The sequence below is a fragment of the Diaporthe batatas genome (assembly GCF_019321695.1).
Source record: "Diaporthe batatas strain CRI 302-4 chromosome Unknown Contig00025, whole genome shotgun sequence".
Classification (NCBI taxonomy): Eukaryota; Fungi; Ascomycota; class Sordariomycetes; order Diaporthales; family Diaporthaceae; genus Diaporthe; species Diaporthe batatas.
This window is the reverse complement of record NW_025408572.1, coordinates 285,772-305,370: the sequence shown is the minus strand read 5'-3', so window position 1 is coordinate 305,370 and position 19,599 is coordinate 285,772. Positions and strand designations below refer to the sequence as shown.

The window sequence follows — 19,599 nt, the reverse complement described above, 5'->3', positions numbered from 1 at the left end:
AAATTTATAATATATTTATTAAGGGAATATTTTTATATTTTAATTTCTTTTAAGAAGACTTTATAAAATTATTTCTTTTAATAAAATTATTTATTAAAATAATTTAATTAAAATTATATTAAAATTAAAAGAATATTTAAAATATTATTTTTATAAATATTATAAACTAAATTAATATTTATATTTTTAATTAAATAGTTTTTAAATTATAAAAATATGTATTTTATATTTATATTAAGAATTTAAAATCTATTATTAATATAATAATATAAAGTAATATTAATAAAAATAAGAATAACTTTTAACTTTTTTATATTAAGAATTTATTAATTTACTTTTTTATAATTTAATTTATATAGACTTTAACTCTATTTATATTAATAAAGATTTATAAATATAATACTTTAAATATTCTATAATTTATTAAAAGTATTTTTAATTATATTTATTATAATTATAAAGTATTAAAAGAATAAGATAGCTTTACTATTTTAAGTCCTTTTATTTTTATTTAATTAATATATATAATAAATTAACTTTTAAAATATTAAAATTTATTATTTTATAAATACTTATTTTTAATTTATTTATTTTATTATATTAATATATTAATTAATATTATTTATTTAATATTTTAAATATATATAAACTTTATTTTAAAGTATTAAATATTATCTTTATATATTTAATTAAATTATAAAGAAAATATTAATTTTATTTTAATTATATATTATTTTTTATAAATATTTATTAAAAATTATATTATTAAATTTTAATATAATATATAAAAATATTATTAAATTTTAAATTTTATAAAAGAAATAAAGCTTAAAAGTTAAAGTTTATTATATAAAAGATATTAATAAATATTATTTAATATATTTATTTTATCTTAATTTAAAATTCTAAAATTATTATATTTATAATATATTTTTAAAAATTAATAAATAAAGGGATAATAATAATTAATAATTATTTAATAAACTTTATTTTAAAAATAAATTTTTATTTATTTTCTTTTATAATTATAATAAAAGAATATTAATAATTATATAGTAATAATTTTAAAATTTCTTTAATAAAAATAACTTTAATAAAAATTAATTTTAAATTAAATTACTCTCTCTATATATATCTCCTATAAATTTAACTTAAAATATACTTTTATATTAAAAGTTAAATATACACTAAATATAATAATAATATAACTAATTATATATATATTATAGTTAACTAATAATACTATTAACTACTTTAAATAATAATAAATTTATTAATTATTATATCCCTATAAATAAAAATAACTTTAACTATCTTTAAAAATAATTAATATAAATAAACTAAACCTTAATATATATTTTTATAAAAATATATAAACTATATAATTAAATTTTTAATAATTAAATATATTAACTATAAAACTAATTAATTATAAAATATTATTCTATTTTAAATATATATACTTAAAAAATATTTTAAGGTTATATAAAATAAAACTATAAATTAGAATTAATACTTTTAAAAATTAAAAAGACTTTAAAGAGTTTTAAAACTAAATATAAATAATAAGTTATAATTTTAACTTTAATATAATTAATTAAGATAAATTAAATAGAAATAAATATAATAATTAAAAGGAAAAACTAATAATAATACTATTAATATAAAAATAAAGAAATAAGAGAAATAATATATAATTATATTAATAAAATATATATTAATATTCTTAAAGTTCTTAATATAATATAAATATTTTTAATTTTACTTAAAAATATATTATATAATTAAAATTATTATTAAAATAATATTAATCTTTTAATTAAATAAATAAATATTAAAACTTTTATTTTATACTCCTTTATATTATTTCTATTTTTATACTCCTTTTTTATAATCCTTATTTTTATAATCCTTTATAATAATTAAATATAACTTAAAATACCTTTTAAACTTTTAAACTAATTATAACTATAAAATATTATTTTTTATTTAAATTTTTAATTATAATCCTTATATAATCTTTCTTTAAACTTATTATCCCCTTATATTATTTTAAAAGTTTTTATAAAATAGTTAATTAATAATATTTAACTAATTAAAAATTAAAAGTTTATATAAATAATACCTTAATAAACTTATTATACTTTTATATTAAATTTAAGGTTTTTTAATATATATTTATTAAAATTTTAAACTTAAAGGTTTAAATAGTGTTAACTTTAAGTAATTAAATATATTAGAATTTTTAAATAATATAGTTTTTAATTTTAAAGTATTATATTAATTAACTTTTTTATTAATAAATTTACTACTTTTTTAAAATATATTATAACTATAATAAAAGTAGTTAAAATATAAAAGAAATAATAATAAAATTATATAATAATAATTTAAAATATAAAGTTAAAATATTAAATATACCTTTAATTTAAAAATAACTTTAAAACTTAACTTTATTTATATTTTATAAAAAATACCTTAAAATAAGTTAAGAATATTCTTTAATATATATAACTTTCTTTATACTTAATAAAAAATATTTTAAGATAAATTAAAAGTATCCTTTAATATATATAATTTTATTTATACTTTATAAAAACAATACTTTAAAATAAGTTAAAAATATTTTTAATATATATATAATTCTTAATTTTATAAAACTTTTAAGTTTAATTAAATATATTAAAATTATAAATAATTTATATTAATATAATTACTTTATAAAAAATAAATAATAAAAGAATAAAATAAATTATTTTATTATATTAAATTCTATTATTTATTATAAATTTATCTACTTTTATATTTATTATATTATTATTTATAATAATATTATAAAAATATTCTATATTTTCTTTAATTATATTTAAATATCTTTAATTTTATTTAAATTTTTAATAATACTTTTCTTACTATTTAAATAATTATTACTTAATATATTATTAAAAGTTATTTTAATACTTTTCTAATAGTTTAATATTTCTACTTACCTTTTAACTTTTTAAAACTAATATAAATTCTATATTACTACTTTTATTTTCTTTAACTACTTTTACTTTTTTATCCTTTTATATAATTAATACTTTTTATATTTAACTACTTTATTTTACTTTTACCCTTAATAGTTTTTAATTTTATATTAATTCTTTACTTTAATTATTTTATAATAATACTTTTTCATCCCTTATTATACCTTATAGTTCTTTAAACCTTTAATTAATACTTTCTCTCTATTTTAAACTCTATTAAATTTAATAACTTTAAATTAATAAAGTTTAAAAAATAAAAATAAAATTAAAAATATTAAAAGAATATAACTTAAATAAATTATTAATACTTTAAATACTTACCTTTTATTTAATTAAATAAAGTTTTTACTTTAAATATACTTTTAATTATATAAATTATAAATATATAAATTTAAAACCTATATTTATACTTTTTTATAATAGTTTAATAAAACTTTATTAAAGTTAAATATTTTTAATATTAAAACTTTATATATATTTTTAAATAAATTTAAAAGTATTTTAAAAGTTATTTACTTTATTATTAATAAAATTAATTAATAAAGCTTTCTTATTATTATACTTTTTTATTATTTTATAAATTATATTTATTAATTATTTTATTTATATTATTAATAATATAATAATTTTATAAAATATTATTAAATTTAGTTTTTATTAATTTTTTTAATTTTATTTTTATTTTTAAAATTTAATAACCTTTTTCATTCTATATATAAATTTTTTCTTTAATTTTTAAATTAAAGTTTCTTTTATAATAATATTAATAAAAACTTAAAAAATTATTTTAACTTTATCTTTTAATTAAATATAACTTTATTTATATTTTATAATTAATTTAAAGGTATTATAAAGTATATTAAAAGATTTAATTTAAAAGCTTTAAAATAAAAATAAAATAAAGTTATATTAAAAATAAAATATTAATAAAATAATAAATTAATAAATTTATTTATATTTAATAATAAATAAATATTTTCTTAATATATTAAAATAATTAATTAAACTTAAATACCTTTATTATATATAATTTTTAATATAATAGAATATAAAATAAAATTTTATTTTATATTTCTTTTAATTTAAAGAAATTTCTTTATTTATTTATTTTTTATTATTTATATAATAATATTAAATTAATTAAATATAGTTAAAAATAGAAAGATTAATTAAGAATAATAAATATAATATAAGTTAATATTAATTATTTTTAAAAAAGAAAAAACTATTTTTTAAAGTTAATTAAATATATAGTCTATAAATTCTTTTAAAAGATTATAATAAAGAATATATAAATATATTAAATAAGATTTAATAAAGAAATAAATATAAAAATAAAAGAAATAAAACTATGTAAAAATAAAAATTACTTTAAAAAAGTAAATTAAAAATTAAATAAATTAATTTTAAAGGTTAGATTAAAAGGATAAATAAATTAATAATAATATAAAAGTATAAACTATTTTTAAATAGTTAATTTTATAAAGATAAAATTCTTTATTAATAAAAAGAAATAGTTATTATTATTTATATTATTTAAGTTTAATAATTAATTGTTTTAAAATTTAATTATAATTTAAAAATAATATTTTTTTAATAATCTTTAATTTAAATTTACTAACTTTTAGTTTAAATATTATAATATTAAACTTAGATTTAAATTTTAAATATATAAAATATTAAGTTTTTTATAAATATTATAAAAATTTAATAAATAAAGAAAATAAAAATAAATATAATATATTATTTAATAATTAAATTAAAGTAACAATAAATAGTTATAATAAATATTATAATAACTTTTATTATAAGTATATTAATTATAAATATAATAAATATTATGAAGTTAAAAATTATTTTTCAAAAGTTAAGTATAAATAAATATAATTAAAAGTAATAAATATATTATATAGAAAAAGTAATATAAATAATATTTTAATAGATTAAATTAATTAAATATTAATATTTTTAAAGTTTTAAAAGTAATAATAAGTAATTTTTTAATTTAAAAGTAGTAAAAAAGAAAATAAATAAAGAAAAAAGGTATTTAGAAAGTATTTAAATATAGAAAGTAATAAAGAGTATATATAGAGAAAGTTTAAAATATAAAAGTTAAAAATATTAAAACTTAAAATAAAAATATTAAATATAATTAAATAAAATTAAATAATAAAGCTTTAATAGTTATACTTTAGTATTATAATTAAAGGGAAAAAGATAGGAAATAAATATTTTAATTAAAAAAATAGTTAATAATAATTAATAATTAAATAATTTATTATTATAATTTAATAAATTCTTAATTATATTTAAATATTTTTAATTTTATTTAAAATTATAAAATATTTAAAAGGTTTTCTAATTATATTAAATAATAAATATTATTTATTTAATAATATTTATTAAATTAAATATTATATTATTAATTAAATATTAAATAAAACTAATAATAAAAATTATAACTTATATATATTCTAATAATAATTAAAGTTAATAATAAAAGTAAAGACTTACTTTTATATAAGTATATTAGAAAATAGCCTTTAGATTCTAAAAGGTTATAAAGTTTATACTTATAATAGACTTTTATAGTTAAAACTTTTATTTATTAACTTAAATTTAATAGTTTTTAAAATAATAAATATAAAAAAACTTTTATATTTATAACTTAACTTTTTATTATTATATAAACTTTTTATTAATTTAAATTTAATATATTATTATATATTTTCTAAATTAATTATATTATTTTAAACTATAAAGCTTAAATTCTTATATTTATAACTATTTATTTTTCTTTTATATATTTAATTTATAATTATTAATAAACTATTAAATTAAGTAATTTTAATTTATTTTTATAACTTTATTTTTAAATAATTATTAATTATTTCTTAAACTTTTAATATAGAAAACCTTTATAAAATTTTTAATAAGTTTTACCTTTTAATAAAATATTTATATTTTTATATATTATATTTATTAATATTTTAACTCCTTTTATATATATATTTTATATATTAAAATAAAAAAGTAATTTTTTTATATTTATAATAGAGATAATTATTATATATATTTTTATATTATTTATAACCTTTAATAATATAATTAAATAATAATCTTTTAAATTAAAAGTTATTATATATATTATATAAATATTTATTTTACTTTTAATAATTAAAGTAATTATAATTTTTAATATATTATAAAAGTTTTTAACTTTGAATTCCTTATTTATTTTAATATTAATATTTTATTTATAAATAAAGTTAATAAATTATTAAATAATTTAATTATTATAAAATATTAAAATATTTTAAACTATTTTATTAAATTTTTATTTATTTATAATTTTTGAGAAGTTTAATTATTATTAAATAATACTTTTAAAAAAACTTAATAGTATTAAATATTTTATTAAATAGAGAGTTTTATCCTTTAAAGCTTTAAAAAAGTTAACTATTTACTATAAAACTCCTTTTAAAATAAAATATATTAATTTTATAAAATTATTATTTTTAATAAAAAATTATTAATAAATATATTATAATTTATATTAATTAATAAATATATAATAAAATAGTTTATATAATATATTTATTTATTTTTAATTTTATAAAGTTACTTTTTATTTTTAATCTACTTATAAATATATTATTATAAAGTTTATAATAATTAATTAATAAATAATATAGATTATAATTTATTATTAATAATTAACTTTATAATAAATAATAATATATAGAGTTTAATTACTTAATAATAAAAAGTCTAAAGTTTAATAGTTTAAAGGGTAGATATATAGATAGGTGGGCGTAAAGGTGGGTAGGTGTGTGGGTGAGTAGGTATATAGGCGAGTAGGTGTAAGTAGGGGAATTTTTTCCAAGTGTCAGCTAAAAAGCGCCACAGACGGGTCCCCGTGTGACGGGTCTAAGGCAGAAGAAGATGTCATCCATGGGTCGGTCATATTCAAGCCTGGGCCGTCATTCAACCGCACCACAACATCGGCATGTTCGTCTCTATGCACGATAATCGAGACGGCTGCTGGAAACATAAACCTTTGATTCCATTCCTACTTCTCGCTCATCAATATGCTGTGAATCGATACGGAGTGATCCATATGACTTGCTGATTTCGATCTTATCTATCAAGGTAAGACTTGCTCCCCCACCTAAACGCTGGGTCTTGAGCGTTTACCATTGCTTGAAGACACTACAGATAAGTTCGAATGTATATTAAGTAACAGCGGAACAACCTTGAAATGTTTTACTCAGAACCCGATGTTACTATCCACCCATTAGTCCCAATAATAAAATCTCCCGATGATGCCAACATGGCTGCTCGTAAATCCAGCACCATAAGGCTCGCCTAGGCATCTGCAAGAATAGCCTCGCTGGCCTTCTCGGACAACAGATACGTCGGCAGCTGAATAAAGAACCCCGGGATGACAGGGAAAGCAGACGCGTCCACAACACGCAGGCCCTTGACTCCCTTCACGCGGAAGTCGGAGTCGAGCACCCTGCCAATGGCCGCCGTGCAGCACGCGTGGTGCCCAAACGAGTTGGTCTCGACATACTCCTTGATCTGTTCCTCACTGCTGACATCCCGCCTACCAGGTTTCGTCTCCGCAAAAGACCCATCGAGCGGGATGAGTGTGTCCATAGCACGTCGCGCCCACGCCACGCCCTCATACGACGCCTGCAGGTCCTGCTCGCGGGCAGTCCGGCTGCCTTCAAAGGTGTTGAACGCAATGACGGGCGTGTCTCGCGGGTCCGCAGACCGCAGCCCCACCGTGCCCGCCTCGTTGGGCGTGCTCGCCCTCAGGCTGACCCAGACCCAGTGCCGGTGGTCCGAGTGCAGTGCCAGCTCAGACCACCCCGGGAAGAAGCCCGGGAAGTTGGCCGGCCCGCCGTAGACGAACACGTCCGGGTCGACGGGACTGGGCGCCCCGCCGGTCCTGATAGCCGCGCCGACCGCAAGCCCGTTGGTCGCGTACGTGCCCTTGGCGGCCTGCCCGACTCCCGACTTCCACCGCTCCAGGCACGTGTCGGGCACCTCCGGGTAGCCGTACATGAAGGTGCAGCCGCTGAAGAGGCTGAAGTCGGTCTGCGTCTCGCTGATGACGGGCACCTCGATGTGGTCGCGGAGGTTGGTGCCTACGGGGAGGTCGACGGTCTGCGGGATCCCGTGGGCTGAGAGCTGGTCGGACGGGCCGATGCCGCTGAGCATGAGGATCTGGGGCGTGTTGAAAGCCCCGGCGGCGATGATGACTTCCTTGGTGGCTGTGAGAACGCCTTCGGCCTCCACGACTGCGTTGTCTGAGCGAGTGTCAGCCCGGTATAGGGCCTCCCCCTCGAGGTATTCCACACCCGTGGCGCGTGGACCGTCGGGATAGGTCGTGTCGAAATTGATCTTGGTGACGAGTGTGTTGAGTTTGATGTCGAGATGATAGAGCCTGTTTCCATCACTATCAGTAGCGCTGGCGACCTGCAAAATACGGTCCCGGGCTCCACCACGTGTTGAGTCGCCCATCGACAGCGGCATCTGGTAAGGGCCCGTGGTGATAGTCCTTCCCGGTGCATTGATGTCCTTAATGAGGATCTTGGCCAGCCCTGCGACGGTCTGGTAGATGATGCCTATAAGACTCATGCCCGATGCTGATGCGGCCGAGGCGATGATGCTGACTACCTTCAGGTCCTGCACCGCTGTGATCAGTGAAGTGAGCTGCGTATGGAACCAGCCGTTGAAGCCGTGGCCAACGATCGAGTTTGGGAGGTAGTCGCAGTGCTCGATCTCCTCGTAGTACCGCTGGAACGTGCTGCCATTCCACGATGTGTCCCCTGTGATGTCCGCCACCGCGTCCCAGTCGCTGTCAAACGCCCGGATAGCCACCAGCGCGTTGTGCCGACTGCACCCGCCCAGCGTACCAGCTCGAGGATACAGCGTGCCGATGGGTACGGCGTCCGCAGGCGGGTTGAGGCCGGTGTAGACGCCGCCATCTGGCAGCCTGTAAGAGGTGATCTCGTTCTTGGTCTCAACAGCCGGGTCTGAACTGCGTGTGACAAAGTAGTTCCACTGTGTTGTCGGGTGGTCGTCCGTGGCACGCGGGAACAAGACGGGGATCTGCTCGAAGAGGCTGTCGCCCGAGTCGCCGCCGGCATCTACCAGAAGCACTTTATGGCCCGCTTCGGCGAGGTTCGCCGCGAGCGGCCCGCCACCTGGGCCGGAGCCCACGACGATGTAGTCGTACGCCGTGCCGTTGGCCGCCTGCCGCTTGGGCAGGAATGGATTGTGTTGGCGATGCGAGCCGGCTGATGCTAGGGTCGAGTTGGCGAGTGCGGCCGCGAGGGCGGCCACAGAGAAAAACTGTTTCGAATGCATGGCTGTGTCTCAGCTGGCACCTACCTGTTTGGTAGCGACAGCCCTACAACTAGACTCTTCAATCCCTGGAGATGCTGGTACGGCCCCCTTATATCTACGTGAGCGATCAAATTTGAGGAGCCACGCTTCACCATAATGCAATGACTATGCTGTACCATCCCGCCGAAGGATTCCTCTCTATGATGGTAATACACAGCCAAGTATTCCTGTTCAGTAGCTCCCGTCATCGTGAAGGTGAGTGGACGGATGTAGGACTTCCCGCTTGCCATTACATTGCGATCGCCTGTCAGATGCCCAAACAGGGTTGCTGATGGTGGGATGGGTCCAAATAGAGTCTCGCGCCAATGAAGCCAAGTTCAGCTCTCCATGCCTCAAACAGGTAAGGTACTGTTGCTCAACGTTCCGGTCGGCGAGCAACTGCCAATCTCCTGCGCTTTGCAAAGTACCGACCGCATGTAAGTAATCCGACCCCGCATTATGCAGTTTGATGGCCAATGGCTGCAAGCTTTGGTTATAAGATGAACACCCTTCTCGCCCGGCTTGAATATGTGACAGTAAGGCTGTTGCGAGCCAAGACTCGGAGTTAGAGGTACTGTGAAGCCCGTCATACTCGACCCACAAGAAGCACCTCTGTGCAAAAGACTATTACCCGCGTGATTCATTTGGCTGTTATCTGGTGACGCTGATTTGAATATAGCATTATGTCATTGGTTGGTTCAAAGCTGGGTGGTTCGTGACATTTGGCATGGACAGTTTCGTCTTAATATATTGGCCTCTTTGGTGCTGCGATGACCTTCGCCTCAGACTGGCGTGCTCTATCCACCACTCCAATTACCAAGAAACCACGATAAGGCCAGAACAATGCCCAACATGCACCTTATGCCCTGTACTCAGCTGGCTTCTTGTGGATATCAACCCAGCCCAAGCCCCAATCCGCGGTGAAGGGGACAATAGCTATAGCAGTCAACAAACAAAAGACCGAGTTGGCGCTCTCCGAGAATCCCAGCAGCAGACCGCTGAGCTCCGGGCTCCCGGGAGTCAGCAGGGAGCGCACCGCCTTCGCACCTCCGCCCGCCGCGAGCGCCGCCTCGGGGCTCACGCAAGGTCCGAGAACCGAGACTCGTCGCCTCAGGGTCTGCGTGGAGGTGACGTTGCCCGCAACGGTGAAGATGGCTGACACCAGGCTCTCGATGAAGACCATGAAGGCGATGGCGGTGGGATTCTGGGCTGCTGGGATGTTGCTCTGCACTGCGATTGTGCACTATGAGAGTCGGCATTAACATCAGTGATGCTCCGTCATGAATGCCGCGAGAGTGTCCCAGGGTATGCGCAGCTGATACAAGTGTGGGAAAGCTTACCATCTGTAGTCCCATTCCGCGCACGCCAAATAATGTTTGATGACCGATCCAGTCTGCCATGAACGTGTCCGGGCTCCAGGTTGATATCAACCCGCTGGCAACGGCGGTTGCTGCACCGGCAAAAATGGCGAAAGGGATGTAGTAACCGAGCTTCCCAACTAAACTCGATACCTTGTCAGTTCCTCAAGTCTTCTTTGAACCAGCCCATCTGAGTTCATGATCTGGTGTCATGCGCGATGGAAATTCTAATCGCAGAAGAATTTTACTTGCCCAGAGCGCGAGTGCTGACCAGGGATAGGATTTGCGTCACGATGGCAGGAAGCATATAGACACCGCTCAGTGAGGGACCGACACCTCTGACAGCCTGAAAGTAGATGGGGAAATAGTTGACACCCGCAAAGTTGTTGACAAACAGACAGGTAGCTTGCATCGTACTGGCCCACACGATCCGTCTCTTGACAACATGATAGGGTATAAGGGCCATTTCGCCCCGGACGTGCCATTCCCAGAGGCAGAAAACGACCAGCATCGCGCTGGAGCCGGCGAACAAGGGGGTGAAGATGGGAGACGTCCATCCGTAAGCCGTTGATCCCCACTCTAAACTCCCAAGCCGTTCGTAACTACCTAGGTACTAGTATGTGTTCCACGTTCACATACGGGTAGACCGCTAACTTATCCTGCTACTTTCTCACTCGTATCTCGGACGGGGCAAAGTTCATTTTCAAATTATTGGAACCTGGCCTCTGTGAGTAAAGTACAGGAACTTTGTTCAAAACTTCCCCCCGCCCCTTCAATGTTCCCAATATTCAACCCTGCATTTTAAGGACTGCGAGTACGGAAGCTCTCTGCCTGCCCGATCAGCCCGGTAACCCCCAGATCGTCCTTCGTCACTACCTTCCCACCACTTGGAAGACCCCAGGCCCTATCCCCAAGCGCAGCCCAGAATCGCCACATGAGTCCCAAGAAGTCAAACGACCCGAACAGCTCGGTAAGCTTCTCGGCAGACACCGGGATACTGATCGCTCGGACTCCACGCGCGTCAGCCCACATCTGCAGTGACTCCTCGGCGGGCACGACCTCGACGTGGGCTAGCACAGTGGTGCCGCCGCGGGTCTTCTCCGGCTGCGCCAAGATCGCAGCTACAAAGGGGCCGATGTTGCGGCGCACATCGCCGATGGTCGTAATTGGCGTGTCGGGCGGGTGCGTCACAAACTGGACGTACGTGTCGCCCTTCCCGTCACCCGCGCCCGGGATCAGGTGTGGCGCCAGGGGACCGTAGTTGTAGTTGCTCGCATACTGCGAGATGAAGAAGAACGTGGTCTTGGCGAGGAGCTCGCTGTGGGCGCGGATGAAGTTGTCGACGGCGACCTTGCCTCGGAAGTTGGGCAGGTCGAAGGTCCCGTTGCTGAGTCCCACGGAGTCCGGCAGGGTGCTCCAGATGAAGTGCTGCAGGCCTGGGGTCTCGAGACAGGCTTTGGCGATGTTGATGCCCTGTCTCTCTTCTGCAGCGATGGCGGCATCGTTGTCTCCGAGTTCTGCCCGCATTCCTGGCATGTCTGTCACGCCGTACACTCCGTAAGATCCAGAGAAAGCAGCATGCAGTGAGTTAAGGTCATTCAGGTCAGCCTTTACGACTTCAACTCCCTTGGCCTTCAATTCCTGCGCCGAGGCACTTGCCGGTTTGCGAGTGAGGCCACGAAGCTTGTACTCTGGGTTGCCCACTAGAAAGTCAATGATGCCCCCGACTTGGGTGCGTGTAGCTCCCACTATTGTAATGATCTTTGATGTCATGTTGAATTGCGTTGACTGACAGTGGCTATTGACCCGTGACCTTTTCGACAAATTCATTGATGTGACAGTGGGAGGAATCTTTGGTATCTGATAGTTTCTATTGACTTGAGATATTGGCACTGCGATTCCTCATTGTTGCTTGGATGGTCCAGACTGAAATTTATGAACGTCTGGACACGTACTGAACTTCCATAGTATTATCAGACGAGTCGACGCCATCAGCCTGACGTTGCCAAAAGTTGCTTTGAAACGTCGTGTTGTTTAGTGATCCCTTATCCCTTATTGAAGAGCTGTCAGATTTATAGAAGATGGTTGCGTTGAAACCCTCTTTGTAAGGGCCCAGAACGATAGGGAGTTCCCAAACCGTTGGATAGAGGCGACTAGTGGTTTTGCACGAGAGGCTCTGCTTACACATCGACACGAGGAGCGGAGTCAGTGTAATTCGCTTCTGTTGACAAGTACCCCTGAAGGGCGCAGCGCCCCACTGTCTTACAATAATCAGGGCCAGCGGATTACTGTTGCGTCTGAGGTGCAACAGTGCACAGCAGAAAACTCGAATTACAGGAAGAATCGGCAATACCTTCATCGCCTATCGGAGCGAAGCCCAGATGTATTCGGGTACATCTATAAGATCACATCCATGGATTCAGTCGATCTGAAGTGATACCTAGTCCAATAGTATCTTGCTCCTTTCCCTCACCGATATTTTCACGGTAACCACTGGCTGTGATGGCCACTCTATTTAAACGCGACTTCTCCAGCAGCTCATAGCTCGTAGTCCTTTCTCACTTTATACGACACGGGTATCACAATCTTGACCTACCGCGCGAGGATTTGACAAATCTCCAACCATGAAAGCAATGCAAGCACTGGCAGGTCGTGCGTGGACGTGAAAATGTGCGACATTGGTGATTTGGTCGGACGCCCATCGAGACATCCGAATAACCCGTGGATGGGTTGCAGAAAGGGCCAAGGAGCGGAACTTGTATTTCATGTCAAGTCTTCTTAACCAACATGACTACACTGCATATGCTCTGTCCGAGTCTTTTGCGTGCTCTGGCCGGTGGGCTACCTGTGCATTCAGTGATGTTGGTTTTGTGGGGGATCGGGCCATCAGTTGACCGTTCGCGGATGATTGTCAAACAGGGGTGGAAAAGTCGGCCGGACCCCATTGTGTTCAATTGATAATCATTCTTCAAGTGGGCTGCAGTTCCACTTGGTACGCCACAAGTACTGGTAGGTTCCGCTGAGGTACCCTAGGGTATCCCGCTGGCGACGGTGGGTGGGTCCAAGGTTACGGTTGGGCGAAAGAGCCGCACGGTCACTGTCTGTGATAAGCGAAGTGATGCCCCCCCCTAGCTAAATTCGCATATACACACGTGCTATATAAATTTCTTTACTATCTCTTAAATTAATAATTTCTTAATATATCTTTTATTCTTTAACTTAAAAATATATAAAAAGATATTAAAAACTTTTATAATATAAAGTATATAATTAAACTTTTAAAGTATTTATTTTAATAAATTTATATTATTATTTTATTTCTTTTTAATATAAAGTTAAAAGACTTATAATTATAACTTTTAATTATTTTTAATTTAATTACTTTATTATATTATAATTTAGTTTAATTTTAAAGTTCTATATTCCTTAAATTTAAAATTAAAATTTTATAGATTTTAATATACTTTAATTAACTTAATAATTCTTTAATTTTTTATAAATTTATTAATTATTTTAAATATTAATAACTTCTTTTAAAATAAAGATCTATCTTTATATAATTATATTTTTATAAAGTATAAAATAAAAACTTTAAAAATAGTTTTTTTATAATTTTAAATAAAGATTTAAAATAATTTTAAAAAGATTTATATATATATATATATTAAATTTATTAAAAATTCTTTTAAATATATTTAAATAAATATTTAAAAATATATACTCTTATAAATTATTTAATAAGAATTATTAATATATTTTACACTTATTTTTAAGATATATAATAAAAGATTTATTAAAAGAATATTATTTTAAAAGGAGGTGAAGAAATTTATGTGGCACGGGTATTCATGTGAATTTAGCTAGGGGGGCGGCATCACTTCGCTTGTCACAGACAGCAGTCGCAAAAATGAAATTGGGAAGTCCTTGCGCAGGGGCGGCTGCCTGTTCACCCTAACCCCAAGACAACGGGACACCACGGTCCTGTGCCCACTTCCTGCAAGCTGCACACATCCTCTCTCTGATACATGGATGCTCGAGGACGATGAGCGATCATCCGGCCGAAAATGGAGACCCAGCGCCATTCAATCTGGGACTATTAAATTCCAAGCATGTCTATGTGTTCCTTACCGCCTTGGAAAAGATATTGGCGTCTGAGATTGCGGAAACAACTTTTTCAGAGATTGTAGATGGTCTGCCAATGAAGGCTACCTGGCTGCAATATGACAATTGGAAAGAGGACCATCCCGTGAATGTACTGGGCCATGAGATGATGTGTGACGGGGCTCGCGAGAAAGCGAGAAGGTTTCGCGACGAGCTCGATATTTACATGCTGTCTTTCCCACCAAATGTAAGTATGTTCTTTTGATCACACATCAATGCGGTATGCAAATGATTTGTCCCGCACTCTATGCGTAGGATACCTTCATATGCTGATCCCTGCCAGACCTTGCATGACTTTCAGCGGGCAGAGCCTGAGACCAAGGAATACCTCCTTAGTCTCATTGAACTACTAGCCAGATCCTGCCACCAAATCGCAGCCCGCCTATTCCAGCTTGACGACGGCATCCATAAGCACAGTGTCTTCGAGGCGTGGCGCGATGCACGCCTGCAAACTAATCCACGAGGCGCACGTCGACCACCTGCGGTATTTTTTCATCCGTGGTACGCTGCTTACAGTCAGTACCCAGCTGGCATCGCGGATGTGGTTGGGTATTGGGCGGAAGCCAGAATCTTTGGCGGTGTTGTGGTATTCGATCGTGGACCATCTGGGGTTGAGGTAAGTTCAACCGCTCTTTCACTCCAAGATCAGACCACAGACATCCTTGGGCTCACTACTTTTACTCAAACGCTGACATACTTGTCGTGTTGTTTTCGCAGCGAAGAGAAGTTTACATTCACGGCGGCGATCGCAAGGACCCGTTGACACTCTATCCACCCACCTCAGACCAGCTCGAGTCCTTAGGACGGTATCTTTTGCAGCCGGGCGATTGCCCATGTCCCCTGCCCATCAAGTCGTCACAGTTGAATGGTTACCGCTACAATCCGCATGACGCCATGTCGCGTTACAACATATTCCGCGATCGATATGAGAGGAATGAGCCGGAGGTGCGAAGCAATCATCGCGTGTTTATGGATGGGCGAAATTGGCCGGAGGTCCAGTATCTATTCAAATGGATGGAGCTTCAGGAGAAAAAAGCGGCGGGTATAGATATAGATGAGGCAGAGCTGGCTGCAGTGGAAGAGGGCATGCGGCGCATCACGCCGTCGTCACCTCAATGGTTCGAACCTGAAGGGGTGTAAGAATACGAGACCGGATATTCGCAAGGTCAAAGGACGGATGGTATAACCGTACCACCTGTGTGTAGACCTTATTTTTCACTGTGGGCCTGCTATATATTATAGAAGTAAATAGTTAGTAGTTTTATTTTTAATTTCTATATATATAAAATATATATAGTACCTTTGTATAATAATAAATATTTAAGATTTAATATTTAAAGAAATATAGTATTAATAATAATAAAAAAAGAATATAATATATAGGTATATAGTTAAACTTTATACTATATAAATAAAGTTAAAAAGTATTACTCTTAATAACACTATATTAAAAAGCTAATAAAGTAGTTATATAATAAGACTAAAATAGTTTTAAAATAACCCTTATAAAAAGAAGAATCCTATAATATAAAACTTAGTAAGCTAGCTCTTCTTTATTAATACACTTAATAACCACTTAAATCTACCCTTACTAAATAAACTAAACTATAGTCCCTATTCTAAGTATATAGCTACTAATAGAATAATAATACTATAATAATAAATTTATTTAAAAAAGCTTTCCTATATAAATTCTATAAAAAGATTAAGAATTAAATCTTCCTCTTTTAAGTATACTACTTTATTATTAAAGATTTATTTACTTTTATATAATATATAAGGAATATAGTAAAAAAAAGAGCCTTATAAAGGAAGTTAGTAACTCTATATATAAATAAGTTTAAAAGTATATATTAAGTAATTATTAACTTTATACATAAAGTATAAAGTAATAACTAGTCTGAAAGTTAAAAAAATAATAAATAAATAAATAGGTTAAATAAAAAATACAATATAGCTAAAGTTAAGTAAATAGTTATTTACTAAATTATGTCGCCCGAGCCAATCTGAGTAGATCTATACTCATTAGCTTGTGGGTCTACATTAGCCCTGGCCGACTTTATTACCTAGAGAGACTACACGCTCCGGTATGCTAGGTGGAAATTTCTTGACTTCATTCCTTTTCTCAGAGTGGTCTGAAACGGGCCGTTGCAACTTCGCTGCAGTTGGATTCATGGTAGCATTGAAGCTCAAGCTGGGCATTTCGACACTTTGACTTTCGATTCAGGAACGCATGGTCAACAGGCCGCTATCATCACCTTAAGCCCATTCTGACTGATTCTTGGCCCCGGCTTCCTCCTGGGAGTTGTTATTCTTATTTTCCCTTGTTGTCCTCATGACAACCTCCTTCTCCAGGAAAATGATAGCCAGTGCAACCACACTTAAGGGGAGGTAGACATACCAAACTACTCTGAGGGTATTTAGGTAAGCATTCACTACCTTATAGTGGATTGCAAGGCTTAGTGATGATAAATATTCCCTGGAGATATGAGAATAGGTATTCCCCTGGCCTAGTGTGTTGCGAATAGTAGGATCTAAGATCTTGTAGGACTTGACCGCAAACCTGCTGTTGAAAATAGCTGTTGGGATGGAAATGCCCTGTAATGCTGAAAAGGCGAATATACGCCTAAAGAGCGCTCGCCGCCACGGCTTCTTCGTCGTCGAGGGCGGCTTGTGCGGCTGGAAGGGCAGTGCTGACTTTGAGAGAAGTTAGAATGGCTCAACATTTCCAAAAGAAATTGTACCGGTACAGAATTCCATCTCCTCACAAACCAGGTTTCCTGTCATGGAGGGAAAGGGTAACTGACTAAGTATTCCCGTACCGATACCCGCGATCATCTGGTATATGACAATCTCGGCCAACGACGAGTATTGGTTGAAATCAATAGATAGCCCGCTTGCCAGAACAACTATAAGCAATGCCAGACCATGGACGGGCTTGTAACGACCTGTTTTGGAAAGAATGATTCCTCGGACTATTAATGATGTTATATAAACAAGGACAGCCGGAAGCAGTAATACGCCGGCTGGAGCCGCAGACTTGAGGAGCACGCCCTTGAAGTAGAGAACGATAAAGTAAGTCCTCCACGCCGAAAGGACTCCCATGCGAAAGTAATGGCAAAGGCAACCGCTGCGGACCGGGTCCTAAATAGGCTGGGGGGAATTGTCGGGTGTTTGCAAAAGCTGCTTGCTTCTTAGGTGTGGAAGGCGGCTAGACCTGCGAATCCAATAATGAACGGAACGAGGATCCTCCACGAAGTCCATGGATATCTGGTGTCAGCCCATGTAAGAGCGATCAGGATACTGACTAGGCTTCCAATGATGAGGATGTTGCCAATCCAGTCAACGTCTTTGATGCCCCGGCGAACATATAAGGTCGAAGGAACGTCGACGTGGAGGAAGAGGACCATCATGGCCAAGGCAACTCCACCGAGAGGTAGGTTGATCCACTTGTTCCAATTCCAAGTCAGTACACTGAAGTTGGCGGGCCCAACTGGAAGGTTTCTACGATGTCCAAGGTTGGAATGGCATGGGGCACATCTCGCAAAATCCCAACGCCAGTTTGCCTCAGCCAAGACACCTCCGAGCAAGGGCCCAACAGCAAGCCCGAGCCCAAGGGTTGCGTACACTAGCCATGAATTTTCCGCGCTCCCGGACCGTAGTTATGTCGGAGACAATGACATTCCCAAAAACGCTGACGCCTGCGCCTCCCAAGCCCTGCACGGCGCGCCCAGCTATGGGTGAGGTCAGTAAACGTATATAGAAAAGAAAGCGGGGAAGGTAAAGTCAAGACATACCAAGGAGCATGGCGGTGGACGTAGCACCTCCAGCTATACCGCTGCCGAGAATGAACACGGACGTAGCAAATATTGTGGGCCAGCGTCTGCCAAAGATGGCGGCGGACTCTCCAAATATTGGGATGAAGACGGTGCTAGTGACGTTCATCAGTACCGTCCCAGCGACTTCACAGGCATAGTTAGGCTTGGAAAGAAGTGTCTAGATACACACTTTGTGAGGAGATATGCGTTCACAATCCAGACCCAGTTATCACCCGCTTCCAAATCCGATGAGATCTTTGGCAGGGATGCTGTCGGAATCACGGCTTTGAGGGCAATGAGAAATTGCCCAAGACACAGAGGTGGAAATATCACCCAGAAACGCCAGGCACGAGAAGACCTCAATGCTGGCATCTCACTGCTTGGAGCACCAGAACCCGAACTCTCAATCCGAGGTTGAGAGACAAAGGTTCCAAATTCGGCTTCTCGACTTCTCCTGGCAATCATCTATTGCCTCGTCGTTTCTATCGTGCTCCTGAGCTGTTGTGGAGTACTAGGCCTTGGTCATAAATCCGGACACCGGTCTTCCCGCTGACGACGACAACGAACTTCAAGCAGAATCCAATCTCATGATCATTACTGGATCTGATACTACAGCCATTAGCTTGTCCGGTATATTCTTCTACTTAACCAATAATCTTGAGCAATATGAGAAACTTATGCATAAAATCAGAACAATCTTTACTTCTACAGATAATATTACCTTAGGTCCTGAGCTCTCAGGCTACACATATCTGAGGGCCTGTATAGATGAAGGGATGTGTCTTAATCCTTCTAGGCCTTGCGAGTTGCCCCGTGAGGTACTTCCAGGGGGTA

The 19,599-nt window shown here is 34.4% G+C and overlaps 4 protein-coding genes across 4 annotated transcripts; 1 reads left to right on the top strand and 3 right to left on the bottom strand.

Moving 5' to 3' along the window:
* Positions 1-7,231: 7,231 nt before the first annotated feature.
* Positions 7,232-9,570, bottom strand: KVR01_013236 (uncharacterized protein). The gene has a single exon (XM_044791125.1). The coding sequence runs from the start codon at positions 9,408-9,410 to the stop codon at positions 7,398-7,400; it is 2,013 nt and encodes a 670-aa protein (XP_044637690.1). The 5' UTR covers positions 9,411-9,570; the 3' UTR covers positions 7,232-7,397.
* A 717-nt stretch (positions 9,571-10,287) lies between these two features.
* KVR01_013274 (uncharacterized protein) lies at positions 10,288-11,252 on the bottom strand (the record flags this gene model as incomplete). Its single annotated transcript, XM_044783021.1, has 3 exons — positions 10,288-10,658; positions 10,769-10,878; positions 11,035-11,252. The coding sequence occupies 3 exons, from the start codon at positions 11,250-11,252 to the stop codon at positions 10,288-10,290; spliced, it is 699 nt and encodes a 232-aa protein (XP_044637728.1).
* A 322-nt stretch (positions 11,253-11,574) lies between these two features.
* On the bottom strand, positions 11,575-12,559 carry KVR01_013315 (uncharacterized protein; the record flags this gene model as incomplete). Its single annotated transcript, XM_044790888.1, is given in 2 exon segments — positions 11,575-11,594; positions 11,605-12,559. 2 exon segments carry the CDS (start codon positions 12,557-12,559, stop codon positions 11,575-11,577), a joined length of 975 nt encoding a protein of 324 aa, XP_044637769.1.
* A 2,269-nt stretch (positions 12,560-14,828) lies between these two features.
* Positions 14,829-16,087, top strand: KVR01_013251 (uncharacterized protein; the record flags this gene model as incomplete). Its single annotated transcript, XM_044786594.1, has 3 exons — positions 14,829-15,134; positions 15,468-15,563; positions 15,767-16,087. The coding sequence occupies 3 exons, from the start codon at positions 14,829-14,831 to the stop codon at positions 16,085-16,087; spliced, it is 723 nt and encodes a 240-aa protein (XP_044637705.1).
* Positions 16,088-19,599: the final 3,512 nt, after the last annotated feature.

What these genes read in the sequence shown, in the direction of transcription:
- KVR01_013236 (XM_044791125.1), bottom strand. Translation starts at nt 9,410, where the DNA reads ATGCATTCGAAACAGTTTTTCTCTGTGGCCGCCCTCGCGGCCGCACTC.